This window comes from Hypanus sabinus (genome assembly GCF_030144855.1).
Source record: "Hypanus sabinus isolate sHypSab1 chromosome X2 unlocalized genomic scaffold, sHypSab1.hap1 SUPER_X2_unloc_13, whole genome shotgun sequence".
NCBI lineage: Eukaryota > Metazoa > Chordata > Chondrichthyes > Myliobatiformes > Dasyatidae > Hypanus > Hypanus sabinus.
The window spans coordinates 299,428-318,193 of record NW_026778983.1 but is presented as its reverse complement, the minus strand read 5'-3'; the positions used below and the strand labels follow the sequence as shown (position 1 = coordinate 318,193).

Sequence of the window (18,766 nt, the reverse complement as noted above, 5' to 3'; positions counted from 1 at the left end):
CCTCCTTTTTGAGAATCGCAAGATCGCTATTATTTCGGGTCTGGGACCCAGGAAATGAGAGAGATACACATCGTGAGGGAGAGACGGAGAATACACAACCAGGTGGAATGTGTCCTGACATCAGAGGAACGGAACCACTGATAACGGCCATCGTCTCTTGGAGAAGGAATTGTGTATTGAGTACTGTACTATTCATTGAAGCCCCTCAGGGGACGACCAGAGTGGGCTGGTTGAGGGATTGCATCATCCCAACCTGATTGACATCTGAGACCCCGTGAGTAAGGATAAAAGAGGGTCTGGGGAACAACCCCCTTAGACGCAGCAGGAGAAACGCTAGAAATCCCGTGACAGCATTTAATAGCGACAGCCGGTGGGGGCTCGTGTGCGTCCTCCCTTTGCCCGGGGTGGCGGGCTCATCACGGAAGAACGGTTTTGCTAAAGGAGAGGCCACAAGTGAACGGCCACGACAACGAGACACCTGACGGATCGAAATCATAAAGGAAGGTTGGGAAAACCCGTAGCGGTAAATGTTCCCATTATCTTTCTCTCTCTCTCTCTAACAAAGTGCAACACAGCGACAACCAAAAGACGGCAGCTTGTGGAACTGCAGTGAACTGTATATTTCCATCGGACAATACGTTATCCCCTAGACAACGATAGAGCTTATTTCTTATTGACTATTATTATACCCACACTTTTAGGTTTAGTATTGATGACGTATACTAACTGTATATTTGCATTGATATTATTTTTGTGTATTTTTACTAATAAATATTGTTAAAAATAGTATCACCAGACTCCAATGGACGTTTCTATCTTTGCTGGTAAGTCACCCAGTTACGGGGTTGGTAACAGGGGTCAGAGGTCCACAGCTCCCTGGGAGAGGGAACACCCGGAGATTGGCCTAATTCTGTTCCGGCGCCTCACAGTCTGACGCAAGATTAAGCCACGTATTTCATAAGCAGCTGCCAGCACAGTGGCGTGCCCACACTGACATACAGCTGATCACCGGAGAGCCGCCCCCGCATCACTTCAGCCTCTGCGGGGGGGGGGGGGGGTCACGAAACTCGGCCGCCACACCTAACCACCGTCGTCTGCACGTCCACTCATCTCGAGGGGGGGGGGGGGGGCTCCCGTCCCATCGGACTTTCGTCCTGCGAACCCTTTGTAAACACCGATGCTATTTGTACGTCACCCGGACCGCATGATCCTCGGCTCGGTCGAGGTCGAAGGTAGATAGGGTAATCCAGAAAGCTTATGGGGCGTTAGCTTTCATAAGTCGAGGGACGGAGTTTAAGAGTCGCGGGGTAATGATGCAGCTCTATAAAACCCTGGTTGGGCCACACTTGGAGTACTGTGTCCAGTTCTGGTCGCCTCACTGTAGGAAGGATGTGGAAGCATTGGAAAGGGTACAGAGGAGATTTACCGGGATGCTGCCTGGTTTCGAGAGTATGGATTATGATCAGAGATTAAGGGAGCTAGGCTTTACTCTCTGGAGAGAAGGGGGATGAGAGGAGACATGATAGAGGTATACAAGATATTAAGGGGAATAGACAGAGTGGCAGCCAGCGCCTCTACCCCAGGGCACCACTGCTCAGTACAAGAGGACGTGGCTTTAAGGTGAGGGGAGGGAAGTTCAAGGGGGATATTAGAGGAGGGTTTTTCACTCAGAGAGTGGTTGGTGCGTGGAATGCACTGCCCGAGTCAGTGGTGGAGGAGGATACACTAGTGAAGTTTAAGAGACTACTAGACAGGTATATGGAGGAATTTAAGGTGGGGACTCTATAAGCTCTATATGGGAGGCAGGGTTTGAGGGTTGGGCTGAAGGGCCTGTACTATTCTATGTTTCTATGAAGGAACACATGCCGGATCGTCACCACCCACGTATCAATCCTCCCCCCCCCCCCACACCCCCCACACACGGGGACAGAACCGGTGCTAGACAGTCAGGGCAGAACAGGCAAAGTTCGTCTTACCGGGCCTGAATTCCCATTCCTCCTTCTGGGATGACAAATCCAACCCTTCGTCCAGCTGGCTGCTGATGGATTCCGGCTTGGCGCTGTTTGTCGGACTCGCGGAGCCGACGCTGGAAAAGACGAGGCCTTTTTAGTCACGGCCGCTGATTTAGCGTGGGAGTGAAAACAGCTGGAGCGACCGCGCGCGGGGACATTCCAACACCGGGAACCGCCGCCGCCCCCCCCCCGCTCGCTGAGGCCGGGGGGGGGGGGGGGGATCGTGGTGGCCAACCATTTCGATCCCACTTCCCCGTTCCCATTCTGACGTGTCGGACCGTGGCCTCCTGCCCTGCCACAGTGAGGTCGCTCTCAGGGTCGGGGAGCAACACCTCATATTCCATCCGGGTCGCCCCCAAGCTGATGGCATGATCATCGATTTCCCCAGCTTCTGGTAATTGAATCCCCTCCCCCTTCATCCATTCCCTATTCTAGCTCTCATTTTAACCCTTCTCCTCAGCTGCCCCTCACCTCCCCCCTCCGGTGTCCCTCCTTCCCTTTCTCCCACGGTCCACTCTTCTCTCCTAGCAGATTCCCTCCTCTCCAGCCCTTTACCTTTCCCACCCATCACCTCCCCCTGGTGTCCCTCCTTCCCTTTCTCCCACGGTCCACTCTCCTCTCCCATCAGATTCCTTCCTCTCCAGCCCTTTACCTTTCCCACCCATCACCTCCCCCTGGTGTCCCTCCTCCTTCCCTTTCTCCCACGGTCCACTCTCCTCTCCCATCAGATTCCTTCCTCTCCAGCCCTTTACCTTTCCCACCCATCACCTCCCCCTGGTGTCCCTCCTCCTTCCCTTTCTCCCACGGTCCACTCTCTTCTCCCATCAGATTCCTTCCTCTCCAGCCCTTTACCTTTCCCACTCATCACCTCCCCCTGGTGTCTCTCCTCCTTCCCTTTCTCCCACGGTCCTCTCTCCTCTCCTATCAGATTCCTTCCTCTCCAGCCCTTTACTTTTCCCACCCATCACCTCCCCCTGGTGTCCTTCCTCCTTCCCTTTCTCCCACGGTCCTCTCTCCTCTCCTATCAGATTCCTTCCTCTCCAGCCCTTTACCTTTCCCACCCATCACCTCCCCCTGGTGTCCCTCCTCCTTCCCTTTCTCCCACGGTCCTCTCTCCTCTCCTATCAGATTCCTTCCTCTCCAGCGCTTTACCTTCCCCACCCGTCACCTGGTGTCTCAATTCATTCCCCCCTCGGTCTCACCCCTCCACCGGCCAGCTTGCACACCTTTCCCTCCCCCCATCTTCTGACTTGTCCCTTTCCTCTCCAGTCCTGACGAGAGGTCTCAGCCTGAAACATTGACTATTTATTCCTCTCCACAGATGCTGCCTGACCTGCTGAGTCCCTCCAGCATTTTCTATGTGTCACTTTCAGTATCATTCAGTTTATTTATAAATATTTGTTTAGAGATACAGGGCAGGACAGGAGAATTTGGCTCTTCAAGCTGCATTGCCCAGAAACCTCCTGACTTAATCCTGTCGTAATTACGAGACTCTTTACAGCTAACCTACTGACTGGTACGTCTTCGGACTGTGGGAGGAAACCGGAGCCCAAGAGACCCACGCGGTCGGGGTGGGGGCGAAACGTAGAGACTGCTTACAGAGGATGCTGGGATTGAACTCTGACCCCACCGAGCTCTCATAGCGTCACGTTTACTGCTACGTTACCGTGGCGCCCCAATTGCGACAGGACACAGAAGCACAAGATCACAAGACAAAGGAGCAGAAGTAGGCCGCTCAGCCCATCGAGTCTGTTCCGCCACTCCACCATGAGCTAAACTATTCTCCCGTCTGGTTCCAATTTCCGGCATTTTCCCTATATCCTCTTGATACCCTGACTAATCAGATACCTGTTGATCTCCTCCTTAAAAACCTTCAATGATTGGGCCTCCACAGCTGTAAGTGGCAACGAATTCCATAAATCCACGACCCTCTGGCTAAAAAAAATTCTCCTCATCTCTATTTTAAGTGGGCACCCTCTAATTCTCAGACTGTGACCTCTTGTCCTGGACTCACCCACCAAGGGAAACAGCCTTTCCACATCTACTCTGTCCAACCCTTTCACCATTCTAAATGTCTCTATGAAATCCCCTCTCATTCTTCTGTACTCTAATGAATTACGGTCCAAGAGCCGACAAACGCTCCTCATATGTTGGCCCCTGCATTCCAGGAATCATCCTCGTGAATCTTCTCTGAACTCTCTCCAACATCAGCACATCCTTTCTAAGATAGGGGGCCCAAAACTGCACACAGATTCCAAATGGGGTCTCACCAGTGCCCCATAGAGCCTCATCAGCACCTCCTTATTCTTATCCGCTATCCCTCTCGAAACGAATGCCAACAGAGCATTCGCTTCCCCGGTGATTAACCTTTAGGGTATCCTGCACGAGGACCCCCAAGTCCCTTTGCACTTCTGAGTTTTGAATTTTCTCCCCATCTAAATAATAATCTGCCTGATTGTTTCTTCTTCTGAGATGTGCAAACGTACATTTCTCAACACTCAAAGAATAGTTCCGGCTTTTCCCACCATTCGGGAGTTACCAAACCAAAACGTGAAAGCCCAGTGCCCTCTTCTTTATTATTTCAAAGCCAAAGTCCGTTCAATACTTAAACAAAAAGCTCCCAAACTATTTGTCAGTATTTTCAGCAACTGCTGGGAAGTCAGGAATATAGTTTTATAGAATTCTTCCGGATCATATTTTGTGATATAGAGTACTTTGGAAAAGTCCTGGGCACATATACATTATATAGCTAGGCAGCTGTAGCAATTTTATTTTTCGCACTGTACTGCTGCCCCCCAAAAAATATAAATCTCATGACATACGTGAGTGTTGAGAAACCTGAATCTGATATGGGTCTCTATTGTGGACTGAGAGTGGGGAGGAGACGGGGGAAATCATGGCTGGGGAAAAGGGGAAGGGAGAGGGGAGGGAGCAGGAAGCACCAGAGAGACAACCTGAAATGATCAATAAACCGACTGTTTGGGATCAAATTACCTTGCCTGGCGTCCCGGGACTGCGGGTGTATGACTGCACCCCTGCCCCTGCACTCCTTCTCTGCCACCCGTCCCACACCCCTCCTGCAGGCGCCCCGCCCTTGCCGTTCACAAAACCCTTTAGTCCCGCCAGATTTTCAAACTTGCGCTCCGTTCCACATTGACCAACACAGTCCTGTGCAAAACCCTATCAATATATACGTGCCCAAGACAGGTCAGGCAGCGTCTATGGAGAGGAATAAACAGCAAATGTTTCAGGATGAGACCTTTTGTCAGGGATGGAAAGGAAGGGGAAAGATGCCAGAGTCAGAAGGTGGGGGGGGGGGGGGGGGGGGGGTGGGGGAGGAGGTGTAAAAGCCGGCAGTCCTATGTGTTACAGGAAATATTTAGCCTCCACCCTAACAAACTGGGCACTCTCCAGTACAGAAAAAAGTGGAAAAGGCCCAGTCCAAGACGTGTAAAGCCCTCCCAGCCATTGAGCGCAGCTACACGGAACGTTGTTGCTAGGAAGCAGCGTCCATCATCGAGGGCCCCCAACACACAGGGCACGCTCTCCCTCGCTGCTGTCATCAGGAAGGAGGTACAGGAGCCCCAGGACCCACACCACCAGGTTCAGGAACAGTTATCATCCCTCAACTATCAGGAAGGAGGTACAGGAGCCCCAGGACCCACACCACCAGGTTCAGGAACAGTTATCATCCCTCAACCATCAGGAAGGAGGTACAGGAGCCCCAGGACCCACACCACCAGGTTCAGGGACAGTTATCACCCCTCAACCAACAGGAAGGAGGTACAGGAGCCTCAGGTCCCACACCACCAGGTTCAGGAACAGTTATTACCCCTCAACCATCAGGAAGGAGGTACAGGAGCCTCAGGTCCCACACTACCAGGTTCAGGAACAGTTATTACCCCTCAACCATCAGGAAGGATGTACAGGAGCCCCAGGACCCACACCACCACATTCAGGGACAGTTATCACCCCTCAACCATCAGGAAGGAGGTACAGGAGCCCCAGGACCCACACTACCAGGTTCAGGAACAGTTATTACCCTTCAACCATCAGGAAGGAGGTACAGGAGCCTCAGGACCCACACCACCAGGTTCAGGAACAGTTATTACCCCTCAACCATCAGGAAGGAGGTACAGGAGCCTCAGGACACACACCACCAGGTTCAGGGACTGTTATTACCCCTCAACCATCAGGAAGGAGATACAGGAGTCTCAAGACCCACACCACCAGGTTCAGGGACAGTTATCACCCCTCAACCATCAGAAAGGAGGTACAGGAGCCTCAGGACCCACAATCACCAGGTTCAGGAACAGTTATCACCCCTCAGCCATCAGGAAGGAGGTACAGGAGCCTCAGGACACACACCACCAGGTTCAAGAACAGTTATTACCCCTCAACCATCAGGAAGGAGGTACAGGAGCCTTAGGACCCACACCACCAGGTTCAGGGACTGTTATTACCTCTCAACCATCAGGAAGGAGATACAGGAGTCTCAAGACCCACACCACCAGGTTCAGGGACAGTTATTACCCCTCAACCATCAGGAAGGAGGCACAGGAGCCTCAGAACCCACAATCACCAGGTTCAGGAACAGTTATTACCCCTCAACCATCAGGAAGGAGGTACAGGAACCCCAGGACCCACACCAGCAGGTTCAGGGACAGTTATTACCCCTCAACCATCAGGAAGGAGGTACAGGAGCCTCAGGACCCACACCATCAGGTTCAGGGACAGTTATCACCCCTCAACCATCAGGAAGAAGGTACAGGAGCCTCAGGACCCACACCATTGGGTTCAGGTACAATTATTACCCCTCAACCATCGGGAAGGAGGTACAGGAGCCTCAGAACCCGCACCACCAGGTTCAGGTACAGTTATCACCCCTCAACCATCAGGAAGAAGGTACAGGAGCCTCAGGACCCACACCACCAGGTTCAGGGACAGTTATCACCCCTCAACCATCAGGAAGGAGGTACAGGAGCCTCAGGACCCACACCATCAGGTTCAGGGACAGTTATTACCCCTCAACCATCAGGAAGGAGGTACAGGAGCCTCAGAACCCACAATCACCAGGTTCAGGGACAGTTATCACCCCTCAACCATCAGGCTCCTGAACCAGAGGGGATAACTTCACTCACCCCAACACTCAAATGACTCCAGAACCCATGGACTCACTTTTAAGGTCTCTACAACTCATGTTCTTGATAACATGATGGTTAACATGATAGCAATAATATAGCTATAGTATCTCTTTCCGCAGCTGCCAATTAAGATCTAAATCTTAATTCCTTCCTTTTCACTCTCTTGATTTTCCTCTTAAGTATTTTTAATCTTTTTTTTTGTGCAGGCACGAAGGGGTTCACTCGATCCCAACCTCTTAAACCCAATGTGTGCATCCTTCAGTTTCTCTAACTCTTTGGAGCATAGAAGGTTCAGGGGGGACTTGATAGGGGTATTTAAAATTATGAGGGGGATAGATGGAGTTGACGTGGATAGGCTTTTTCCATTGAGAGTAGAGGAGATTCAAACAAGAGGACACGAGTTGAGGGTTAGGGGGCAAAAGTTTAAGGGTAACATGAATTAACTGTTCTGTTTTATTAAAAATTACTATGATTGCACATTGCACATTTGGAAGGAGATGTAATGTAAAGATTTTTACTCCTCATGTATGTGAAGGATATAAGAAATGAAGGCAATTCGATTCTCAGAGAAAAGCCGTTAACTTGTACTGTAAAAACTCTCCTACTCACTTTGATACACAAGCAAGAGGCAAACCTGCTCGTCGTAGGTTCTGTGGGAAGTCTAAGAGGCCCTTCCGGCCCTTGGAGTCACAACAATCCCACAATTTAATCCTCGCCTAATCAGGGGACAATTTACAATTCATCGAACAGCTGGTACATCTCTGGACTGTGTGGGGTGGGAACCGGAGCACCCGGAGGAAACCCACGTGGTTACCGGGGAGGACGTACAATCTCCTTACAGGCGGCGTCGTGAATCGAACCCGGGTTGCTGGTGCTAGCAGTTCCGCTGCTATGCATTGAAACGACGAGAGCAAGCGAGCGCGTGCACCAAGACGGAGCTGACGTGGGCCGCAGCAGGCACCCGTCAGGATCGCCACCTCGGGCCCCGGATTTAAGCGCAGGCGCGCTGCCGTTGGAGAGGGAGGGCGCAGAGAAGGACTCGCGAGGGTGATCCCGGGAACGAAAGCGTTGACGGGTGAGGAGTGTTTGACGGCACTGGAGATCAGAAGAACGAAGGGGGATTTCGTTGAAAGGCCTAGAGGCACCTTTGAACTTTGAGAGTGGAGGTGAAGAGGATGTCGCCTACAGTGGGAGTAGCCCCGGACAGCAGCCACAGTCTTAGAATAGAGGGATGTCACTTTGGAACAGAGATGAGGAGGAATTTCTTGAGCCAGAGGGCAGTAAATCTGTGGAATTAATTGCCACAAACGGCTGGAGGGGCTAAGTCACTGGGTATATTTCAAGCAGAGGTCGATAGGTTACGGATTACGGGGGGGGGGGGGGTGCGGAAGCAGGAGATTGGGGTTGAGAGGGGTAGTAGAAAATCTTGATGGGCTGAATGGCCTAATTGTGCTCCTACATGTTTTCTCTTTGGACTTGTTTACTGGACTGAAGGCGACCGTGCTGGTGAGAGGGGCGTCGTGTTGCCCTGAGAGAAGACAGAGGCAGATGAGGCATGATACATTGAGAGTCAACAATTGCTCATTATCCTGATCAACCAGCGTGCTATCAGAATGAAAATCAAGTCTGGTCTCGCCGGCGTGTGACGTGAAATTGGTTAACTTCGCAGCGGCAGTTCAATGCGATACATAATCTAGCAGAGTAAAAAAAAATAATAAATAAAACTACGTATATTGAATAGATTTTTTAAAAGTGCAAAAACAGAAATACTGTATGTTAAAAAAAAGTGAGGGAGTGTCCAAAGATTCAATATCCATTTAGGAATCGGATGGAGGAGAGAAAGAAGCTGTTCTTGAATCGCTGAGTGTGTGTCTTCAGGCTCCTGTACCTCCTCCCCGATGTCTGAGGGGAAGAAGCTGTTCCTGAATCGCTGAGTGTGTGTCTTCAGGCTCCTGTACCTCCTCCCTGATGGCGGAGGGGAAGAAGCTGTTCCTGAATTGCTGAGTGTGTGTCTTCAGGCTCCTGTACCTCCTCCCTGATGGCGGAGGGGAAGAAGCTGTTCCTGAATCGCTGAGTGTGTGTCTTCAGGCTCCTGTACCTCCTCCCTGATGGCGGAGGGGAAGAAGCTGTTCCCGAATCGCTGAGTGTGTGTCTTCAGGCTCCTGTACCTCCCCGATGGCGGAGGGGAAGAAGCTGTTCCTGAATCGCTGAATGTGTTTCTTCAGGCTCCTGTACCTCCTCCCTGATGGCAGAGGGGAAGAAGCTGTTCCTGAATCGCTGAGTGTGTGTCTTCAGGCTCCTGTACCTCCTCCCTGATGGCGGAGGGGAAGAAGCTGTTCCTGAATCGCTGTGTCTTCAGGCTCCTGTACCTCCTCCCTGATGGCAGAGGGGAAGAAGCTGTTCCTGAATCGCTGAGTGTGTGTCTTCAGGCTCCTGTACCTCCTCCCTGATGGCGGAGGGGAAGAAGCTGTTCCTGAATCGCTGAGTGTGTGTCTTCAGGCTCCTGTACCTCCCTGATGGCAGAGGGGAAGAAGCTGTTCCTGAATCACTGAGTGTGTGTCTTCAGGCTCCTGTACCTCCTCCCTGATGGCAGAGGGGAAGAAGCTGTTCCTGAATCGTTGAGTGTGTGTCTTCAGGCTCCTGTACCTCCTCCCCGATGGCGGAGGGGAAGAAGCTGTTCCTGAATCGCTGAGTGTGTGTCTTCAGGCATCTGTACCTCCTCCCCGATGGCGGAGGGGAAGAAGCTGTTCCTGAATCGCTGAGTGTGTCTCTTCAGGCTCCTGTACCTCCTCCCCGATGGCGGAGGGGAAGAAGCTGTTCCTGAATCGCTGAGTGTGTGTCTTCAGGCTCCTGCACCTCCTCCCTGATGGCGGAGGGGAAGAAGCTGTTTCTGAATCGCTGAGTGTGTGTCTTCAGGCTCCTGTACCTCCTCCCTGATGACAGAGGGGAAGAAGCTGTTCCTGAATCGCTGTGTCTTCAGGCTCCTGTACCTCCTCCCTGATGGCGGAGGGGAAGAAGCTGTTTCTGAATCGCTGAGTGTGTGTCTTCAGGCTCCTGTACCTCCTCCCTGATGGCGGAGGGGAAGAAGCTGTTCCTGAATCGCTGAGTATGTGTCTTCAGGCTCCTGTACCTCCTCCCTGATGGCGGAGGGGAAGAAGCTGTTCCTGAATCGCTGTGTCTTCAGGCTCCTGTACCTCCTCCCTGATGGCAGAGGGGAAGAAGCTGTTCCTGAATCGCTGAGTGTGTGTCTTCAGGCTCCTGTACCTCCTCCCTGATGGCGGAGGGAAGAAGCTGTTCCTGAATCGTTGAGTGTGTGTCTTCAGGCTCCTGTACCTCCTCCCCAATGGCGGAGGGGAAGAAGCTGTTCCTGAATCGCTGAGTGTGTGTCTTCAGGCTCCTGTACCTCCTCCCCGATGCCGGAGGGGAAGAAGCTGTTCCTGAATCGCTGAGTGTGTCTCTTCAGGCTCCTGTACCTCCTCCCCGATGGCGGAGGGGAAGAAGCTGTTCCTGAATCGCTGAGTGTGTGTCTTCAGGCTCCTGCACCTCCTCCCTGATGGCGGAGGGGAAGAAGCTGTTTCTGAATCGCTGAGTGTGTGTCTTCAGGCTCCTGTACCTCCTCCCTGATGACAGAGGGGAAGAAGCTGTTCCTGAATCGCTGAGTGTGTGTCTTCAGGCTCCTGTACCTCCTCCCTGATGGCAGAGGGGAAGAAGCTGTTCCTGAAGCACTGAGTGTGTGTCTTCAGGCTCCTGTACCTCCTCCCTGATGGCAGAGGGGAAGAAGCTGTTCCTGAATCGTTGAGTGTGTGTCTTCAGGCTCCTGTACCTCCTCCCCGATGGCGGAGGGGAAGAAGCTGTTCCTGAATCGCTGAATGTGTGTCTTCAGGCTCCTGTACCTCCTCCCCGATGGCGGAGGGGAAGAAGCTGTTCCTGAATCGCTGAGTGTGTCTCTTCAGGCTCCTGTACCTCCTCCCCGATGGCGGAGGGGAAGAAGCTGTTCCTGAATCGCTGAGTGTGTGTCTTCAGGCTCCTGCACCTCCTCCCTGATGGCGGAGGGGAAGAAGCTGTTTCTGAATCGCTGAGTGTGTGTCTTCAGGCTCCTGCACCTCCTCCCTGATGGCGGAGTGGAAGAAGCTGTTTCTGAATCGCTGAGTGTGTGTCTTCAGGCTCCTGTACCTCCTCCCTGATGACAGAGGGGAAGAAGCTGTTCCTGAATCGCTGAGTGTGTGTCTTCAGGCTCCTGCACCTCCTCCCTGATGGTGGAGGGGAAGAAGCTGTTCCTGAATCGCTGAGTGTGTGTCTTCAGGCTCCTGTACCTCCTCCCTGATGGCGGAGGGGAAGAATCTGTTCCTGAATCGCTGAGTGTGTGTCTTCAGGCTCCTGCACCTCCTCCCTGATGGCGGAGGGGAAGAAGCTGTTCCTGAATCGCTGAGTGTGTGTCTTCAGGCTCCTGCACCTCCTCCCTGATGGCGGAGGGGAAGAAGCTGTTTCTGAATCGCTGAGTGTGTGTCTTCAGGCTCCTGCACCTCCTCCCTGATGGCAGAGGGGAAGAAGCTGTTTCTGAATCGCTGAGTGTGTGTCTTCAGGCTCCTGTACCTCCTCCCTGATGACAGAGGGGAAGAAGCTGTTCCTGAATCGCTGATTGTGTGTCTTCAGGCTCCTGCACCTCCTCCCTGATGGCAGAGGGGAAGAAGCTGTTCCTGAATCACTGAGTGTGTGTCTTCAGTCTCCTGTACCTCCTCCCTGATGGTAACAGTGAGAAATGGGCAAGCCCTGGGTGCTGGGGGGTCCTTAATAACGGATGCTGCCTTTCTGAGACACCGCTCCCTGAAGATGTCCTCGGTACTTTGTAGACTAGCGCCCAAGATGGAGCTGAATAGATTTACAACCCTCTGCAGCTTCTTTCGGTCCTGTGCAGTAGCCCCCCGCCCCCCCATGCCAGACAGTGATGTCTGCGAAGGACATGAGAAATTTCACAACTAGCAGGCAATTTGAATCCGCTGTTTCATGGTCACTTTTACTGAATCCATCTTTTCACTTCTTGATTTTTCTTTTCCCCCGTACGAAAACACACTAAAATTCTGTAAGCTAACGGCGGGACTCAAGATTCAAGACTGCTCAGTTATTTCCTGTCCTCAAGTGGAAAGGAGTACGAAATGATTATTACTCTGGAATTGATGCAGCACAAAAAGACCCACAAAAGATAAAGAAAAAGAAACAATAAATATAAATACATAAGATAGCTTATATACACAGATTGATTGTGCGTCCATAAAGTGACGCTAGTCTGCACAGAGGGTGACTCTGACAGGAAATGATAAAGTAATGGTGGTTGGGGGTGTTGAAGAGTGGGGCTAGAACTGAGTCACTGGGATTAGCACTTCAGGCCTGAATTTCCACTTTCAGGAAGTTTCGTCAGTTTAAGTGATCTTTTTACCAGTTTTGCCAAACTTTGAACTCTTGATTAATACTGCTGTATGAATACGCTGACTCCTGAATCCTTCGAAAATACGGGAGCCCAGACAACGAGCTTCTTTATGCCCTGCCTTGGGAGAATTACACAGGCGTTTTCCACAGTTTTCCGCAGATATTCATTTCCCAGCAGCAGTCGCTGGATAATCTTTTCCGCACCCTGATCCAAGGGTCCAGGAACTAAAACTTGGTGCCAAGTTGCTACTGGCTCCTCCACTAAACTGAGGTGGTATTGACTGGAGGTGGGGAAACAGGGCTGTTGTTATGGGATGTCCCCATGACAACGGCCCGGCTATTTTCACACCTTTCCAAGATCCACACCCCACCCCGAGCGTCCCTATTACAGAATCGGCAGAACACTTCCAGTGGAGTGATTCCCCTTTCCCATCTTCCATCGTCCGCCCACGCTGACTCAGTGGACAGCAGCCCCCCAGGACGCCCATCCCTTTCGGCAGCCGCGACTCTGTTCCTGATGAGCAATGCCACTCCCCCCCCCCCCGTCCCTTCGGAAAACAACTGCAGACTCTTACCGTCGGCCATTAGGCTCCAGAACGAGTCAACCTGCAGCCGGGGAAGTGATTCACAGACACGAGGAGTAAAAATCTTTACATTACGTCTCCGTCTAAATGTGCCATGAGCATTCACAGTAATTTATAATAAATAGAACAATCAATGTAATTTGGAGTACACTCAAACCAGCGTGAGTTCATCAGTCTGACGGCCTGGTGGGAGAGGCTGACCTGGCTTTTATGCTGCGGGACCGTTTCCCGGATGGGAGCAGCTGGAACAGTTTGTGGTTGGGGTGACTCTGGTCCCCAGAGATCCTTTGGGCCCTTTTTACACTCCCGTCTCTGTGAATGGTGGGGAGTTCACATCTACAGATGCGCTGGGCTGTCCACACCACTCTGCAGAGTCCTGCGACTGAGGGAGGTACAGTTCCCGTACCGGGCCGTGATGCAGCCGGTCAGGATGCCCTCGATCATGCCCCTGCCATTGAGGGAGGTACAGTTCCCGTTCCGGGCCGTGATGCAGCCGGTCGGGATGCCCTCGATCGTGCCCCTGCGACTGAGGGAGGTACAGTTCCCGTACCGGGCCGTGATGCAGCCGGTTGGGATGCTCTCAATCATGCCCCTGTAGAAAGTCCTGAGGACTTTCCCACACCAAACTTCCTCAACCGTCTGAGGTGAGAGAGACGCTGTTGGGCCTTTCTCACCGCACAGCCGGTGTGGACAGACCGGGTGAGATCCTCGGTGATGTGGATGCTGAGGAACTTGAAGCTGTTCACCCTCTCAACCCCAGATCCATCGACGTCAATAGGGGTTAGCCCGTCTCCATTCCTCCTGTCGTCCACAACCGGCTCCTCTGTTTTTGCGACGGTGAGGGAGGAGTTGTTTGACACCGTTGTTTCAGAGAGATGATGGAAATGAGCGATCTATCTACCTAACCCCAGGGACATCCAACAGCCATTCCTGCCCCTGTGACAGCCAAGACTCTGTAATGGCAGCTTAGACGGATAACGTGGTTAACAAGGCCATTGGAATAATAGCATTCTTTTGTCAGGGCACTGAATACAGGCACAAATGCTCTAGGTTCATAAATTATTGGCCAAACTTCAAATGGAGCAGAGTCTACAGTTCTGGTGGGCACTCCCTGGGTATACAATCAATCTATGTACATACGCTATCTTATATATTTATATTTATTGTGTTTTATTTACGACTGTGTTCTTTATCATATTGTGTTTTTTTGTGCTACATAGGATCTGGAGTGACAATTATTTGGTTCCCCTTTAAACCCACATACTGAAAATGACATTGAACAACCTTGAATCTCAAAGAACGGATGTGACAGACATGGAGAGAGTGCAAGCACGAGTAAGTTCTGCAGATGCTGGAAATCCTGAGTCTCTCTCTCACACACACACACACACACACACACACACACACTCACCTACCTGGAGGAACTCAGCAGGCCATGCAGCATCCAGGAACACAGTGCAGCCAACATTTTGGGCCGAGACGTCAACTGCACTCGTTTCCAAGAAGCTGCCTGGCCTGCTGAGTTCCTCCAGCATTTCAAGTGTTTGTTACTCAGCTTTAAGGTAAAGGGTTAGGGCTGCTCCAAGCAGATCCTTAGGTGCGTTGGTTGTTGACACCGATGATATATTTCACTGTATGTTTCCATAAACACTGACCAGTGAACCCCCGTCACCACCTAGGTCTCATCACGCACGAAGCACCAGTAGTGTTATATGTTTACTTTTTAACTTGAGTTGTAAATGCATCTCATTAACTGTTAACTTATTTTTGGTGATATTACTTTATGTGTTGTGTGTGTGAGTTATATGTACTGTGTTGTACACCTTGGTCCGGAGGAACGTTGTTTTGTTTGACGGTATACTTTATGTGTTGTGTGTGTGTGAGTTATATGTACTGTGTTGTGCACCTTGGTCCGGAGGAACGTTGTTTTGTTTGACGGTATACTTTATGTGTTGTGTGTGTGTGAGTTATATGTACTGTGTTGTGCACCTTGGTCCGGAGGAACGTTGTCTCGTTTGACGGTATACTTTATGTGTTGTGTGTGTGAGTTATATGTACTGTGTTGTGCACCTTGGTCCGGAGGAACGTTGTCTCGTTTGACCATATACTTTATGTGTTGTGTGTGTGTGAGTTATATGTACTGTGTTGTATACCTTGGTCCGGAGGAACGTTGTCTCGTTTGACGGTATACTCTATGTGTTGTGTGTGTGAGTTATATGTACTGTGTGGTGCACCTTGGTCCGGTGGAACGTTGTCTCGTTTGACGGTATACTCTATGTGTTGTGTGTGTGTGAGTTATATGTACTGTGTTGTGCACCTTGGTCCGGAGGAACGTTGTTTCGTTTGACGGTATACTTTATGTGTTGCGTGTGTGAGTTATATGTACTGTGTTGTGCACCTTGGTCCGGAGGAACGTTGTTTCGTTTGACGGTATACTTTATGTGTTGTGTGTGTGTGAGTTATATGTACTGTGTTGTGCACCTTGGTCCGGAGGAACGTTGTTTCGTTTGACGGTATACTTTATGTGTTGCGTGTGTGAGTTATATGTACTGTGTTGTGCACCTTGGTCCGGAGGAACGTTGTTTCATTTGACGGTATACTTTATGTGTTGCGTGTGTGAGTTATATGTACTGTGTTGTGCACCTTGGTCCGGAGGAACGTTGTCTTGTTTGACGATAAACTTTATGTGTTGTGTGTGTGTGAGTTATATGTACTGTGTTGTGCACCTTGGTCTGGAGGAACGTCGTTTAGTTTGACGGTATAATTTATATGTTGTGTGTGTGAGTTATATGTACTGTGTTGTGCACCTTGGTCTGGAGGAACATTGTTTTGTTTGGTTGAATGACAATAAACTGAACTTCAACTTAAGAGCCTTAGAGCCACAGAAAAGTACATCACAGACACAGGCTCTTCAGCCCATCTAATTCATGCTGAATCTAAGCTGCCAACTCCCACGTGCTTGCACCAGGACCATGGCCCTATCAACATGCACCCGTCCAAACTTCTCCTGAACGTTGGAATCGAGCTCACCTGCGCTGGCAGCTCGTTCCACACTTCCACCACCCTCCAAGTGAAGAAGGTTCCCCTCATGTTCCCCTTCAACTTCTCACCTTTCACCCTTAACCCATGACCTCTGGTCGTAGACCCACCTAACCTCAGTGGAAAAAGCCTACTTGCATTCACCCTATCGATACCCGTCATAATTTTGAATACCTCTATCAAATCTCCCCTCGCTCTCCCACGTTCCAGGGAATAAAGTCCTAACATGTTCAATCCCTGGGAATCTGAGTCTTTTCGCCCAGAGAGTGGTGAATACCCGGAACACACGGACAAGGGGATTGGTGGCAGGAAAATTGCTGGCAGCGTCCGGACAAACGTGGAGATGAGCCCTCGAATTAACTCGGGCAGAGAAGGCTCTCGGGGCCTGGCCGACTAACGGCCATCCCAGATCGGGGTTGAACGAAAATGGACCCTCGTCTAAAGTCCGGGGCTGGGAGCAACGTTAAGTATGTCATCAATTAACGAGCAGCAAAAAGACAAATCAAATACCTGCAATGAAACGACTGTCAAAATTAATATCTGGCTATAAAAAGAAACTTTGAGAAGAAGGCAATCATGTAACCTCTTTCTCAGAGAGCCCAAGGCACACAGATCCAACAGATGACCCTTTTTCCCAGAAAGTACAGATCTGCAAATCACTACCTCCTGGCCTCTGGGTTCGTGCTGAAGATGTCCCAGCGACTGCCGTGCGACGGGAATCATTTTTACCAAAAGCTTCCCTCCCCCACCACCAGCTTCAGTATTCCAGAACTCCTGAGCTCCGACCAGAATTCCTTTGGGAGAACGGGCCGCAGGAAAGCCTGCCATGTTCGGTGACCCAGTTAACAAAAGTCCCCAGGCCATCGCGGGACTGATCTGAGCTTCGGTCCGTCTGGCTGTGAAAACGCAACCTCAGCCACTGCCGGGGAGACTGGGCAACCCCAGACAAATGGACAAAACTACAGAGGAAACGCTGGCTTTATAGAAAATAGGTGCAGGAGCAGGCCATGCGGCCCGTCTAGCTTGCACCGACATTCACTGTGATCATGGCTGATCAGTACCCCGTTCCTGCCTTCTCCCCATATCCCCTGACTCTGCTATCTTTAAGAGCTCTATCTAACTTTCTCGAAAGCAGCCAGAGAATTGGCCTCCACTGCCTTCTGAGGCAGAGCATTCCACAGATCCACAACTCTCTGGGCGGAAAAGTTTTTCCTCAAGAAGTGTTTTCTTCCAATAAACAAAGAAAAATTCAACAGCAAAGGAAAGGGGAACATATTGTGCCAACCCTTGCTTCTTTTTATTTATTGAGATAGAGTGCCCAATGATCCCTTACAGCCGTTTGATGCACAACGCCCAGCAGACCCTTGTGTAACCCTGGCCGAATCATGGGACAATTTACAATGACCAATTAACCTGCCAACCGGTACGTCCTTGAACTGTGGAAGGAAACCCAACGGTCGCCAGGGCAAGGCACAATCACCTTAGGGGCACTGGTGGGACACTGGATTCTGTTAGGATGGGGGGGGGTGTTGGGATACAGCCCGGGTCATCATAGGCAAAGCCCACCCCACCAGCGAGCATGCTGAAAAGGACTGCTGTCGCAGGAAAGCAGCACCCAGGCCATGCGCTCCTCTCGCTGCTGCCATCAGGAAGGAGTTACAGGAGCCGCAGGTCCCACACCACCAGGTTCAGGGACAGTTATTACCCCTCAACCATCAGGAAGGAGGTACAGGAGCCTCAAGACCCACACCACCAGGTTCAGGGACAGTTATTACCCCTCAACCATCAGGAAGGAGGTACAGGAGCCGCAGGTCCCACACCACCAGGTTCAGGGACAGTTATTACCCCTCAACCATCAGGAAGGAGGTACAGGAGCCGAAGGACACACAACACCAGGTTCAGGGACAGTTATTACCCCTCAACCATCAGGAAGGAGGTACAGGAGCCTCAGGACCCACACCACCAGGTTCAGGGACAGTTATTACTCCTCAACCATCAGGAAGGAGGTACAGGAGCCGCAGGACCCACACCACCTGATTCAGGAACGGTTATCACCCCTCAACCATCAGAAAAGAGGTACAGGAGCCGCAGGACCCACACCACCTGATTCAGGAACAGTTACCCCTCAACCATCAGGAAAGAGGTACAGGAGCCGCAGGACCCACATCACCAGGTTCAGGAACAGTTATTACCCCCTCAACCATCAGGAAGGAGGTACAGGAGCCTCAGGACCCACACCACCAGGTTCAGGGACAGTTATTACCCCTTAACCATCAGGAAGGAGGTACAGGAGCCTCAGGACCCACACCACCAGGTTCAGGTACAGTTATCACCCCTCAACCATCAGGAAGGAGGTACAGGAGCCTCAGGATCCACACCACCATGTTCAGGAATTTTAGCCTTGGCCCGCAGCGGACACCCAGCTCCCTCCTGAGGCTCTTAAGTTGCGTTAGACAGCGGCCACACCCCGGTCCACCGGCTCGGCAGACGAGGGCAGCCAGCAGGCCTGTTAGATCGTGGGTTTGGAGCAAAGAAAAGATGGCTGGGGTCACTTAGCCCCTCT

At 51.4% G+C, this 18,766-nt stretch overlaps 1 protein-coding gene across 6 annotated transcripts in view; it reads right to left on the bottom strand.

Annotated features, from left to right (window-relative positions):
* The window catches only part of LOC132385735 (dixin-like), a 270,730-nt gene that overhangs the window by 74,000 nt on the left and 177,964 nt on the right, over positions 1 to 18,766 (bottom strand). For all 6 annotated transcript variants that reach the window (XM_059957946.1, XM_059957948.1, XM_059957947.1 and 3 more), the window contains one exon: positions 1,977 to 2,086. In XM_059957946.1, the coding sequence (XP_059813929.1) occupies positions 1,977 to 2,086 (110 nt within the window). The remainder of the gene's footprint in view (positions 1 to 1,976; positions 2,087 to 18,766) is intronic.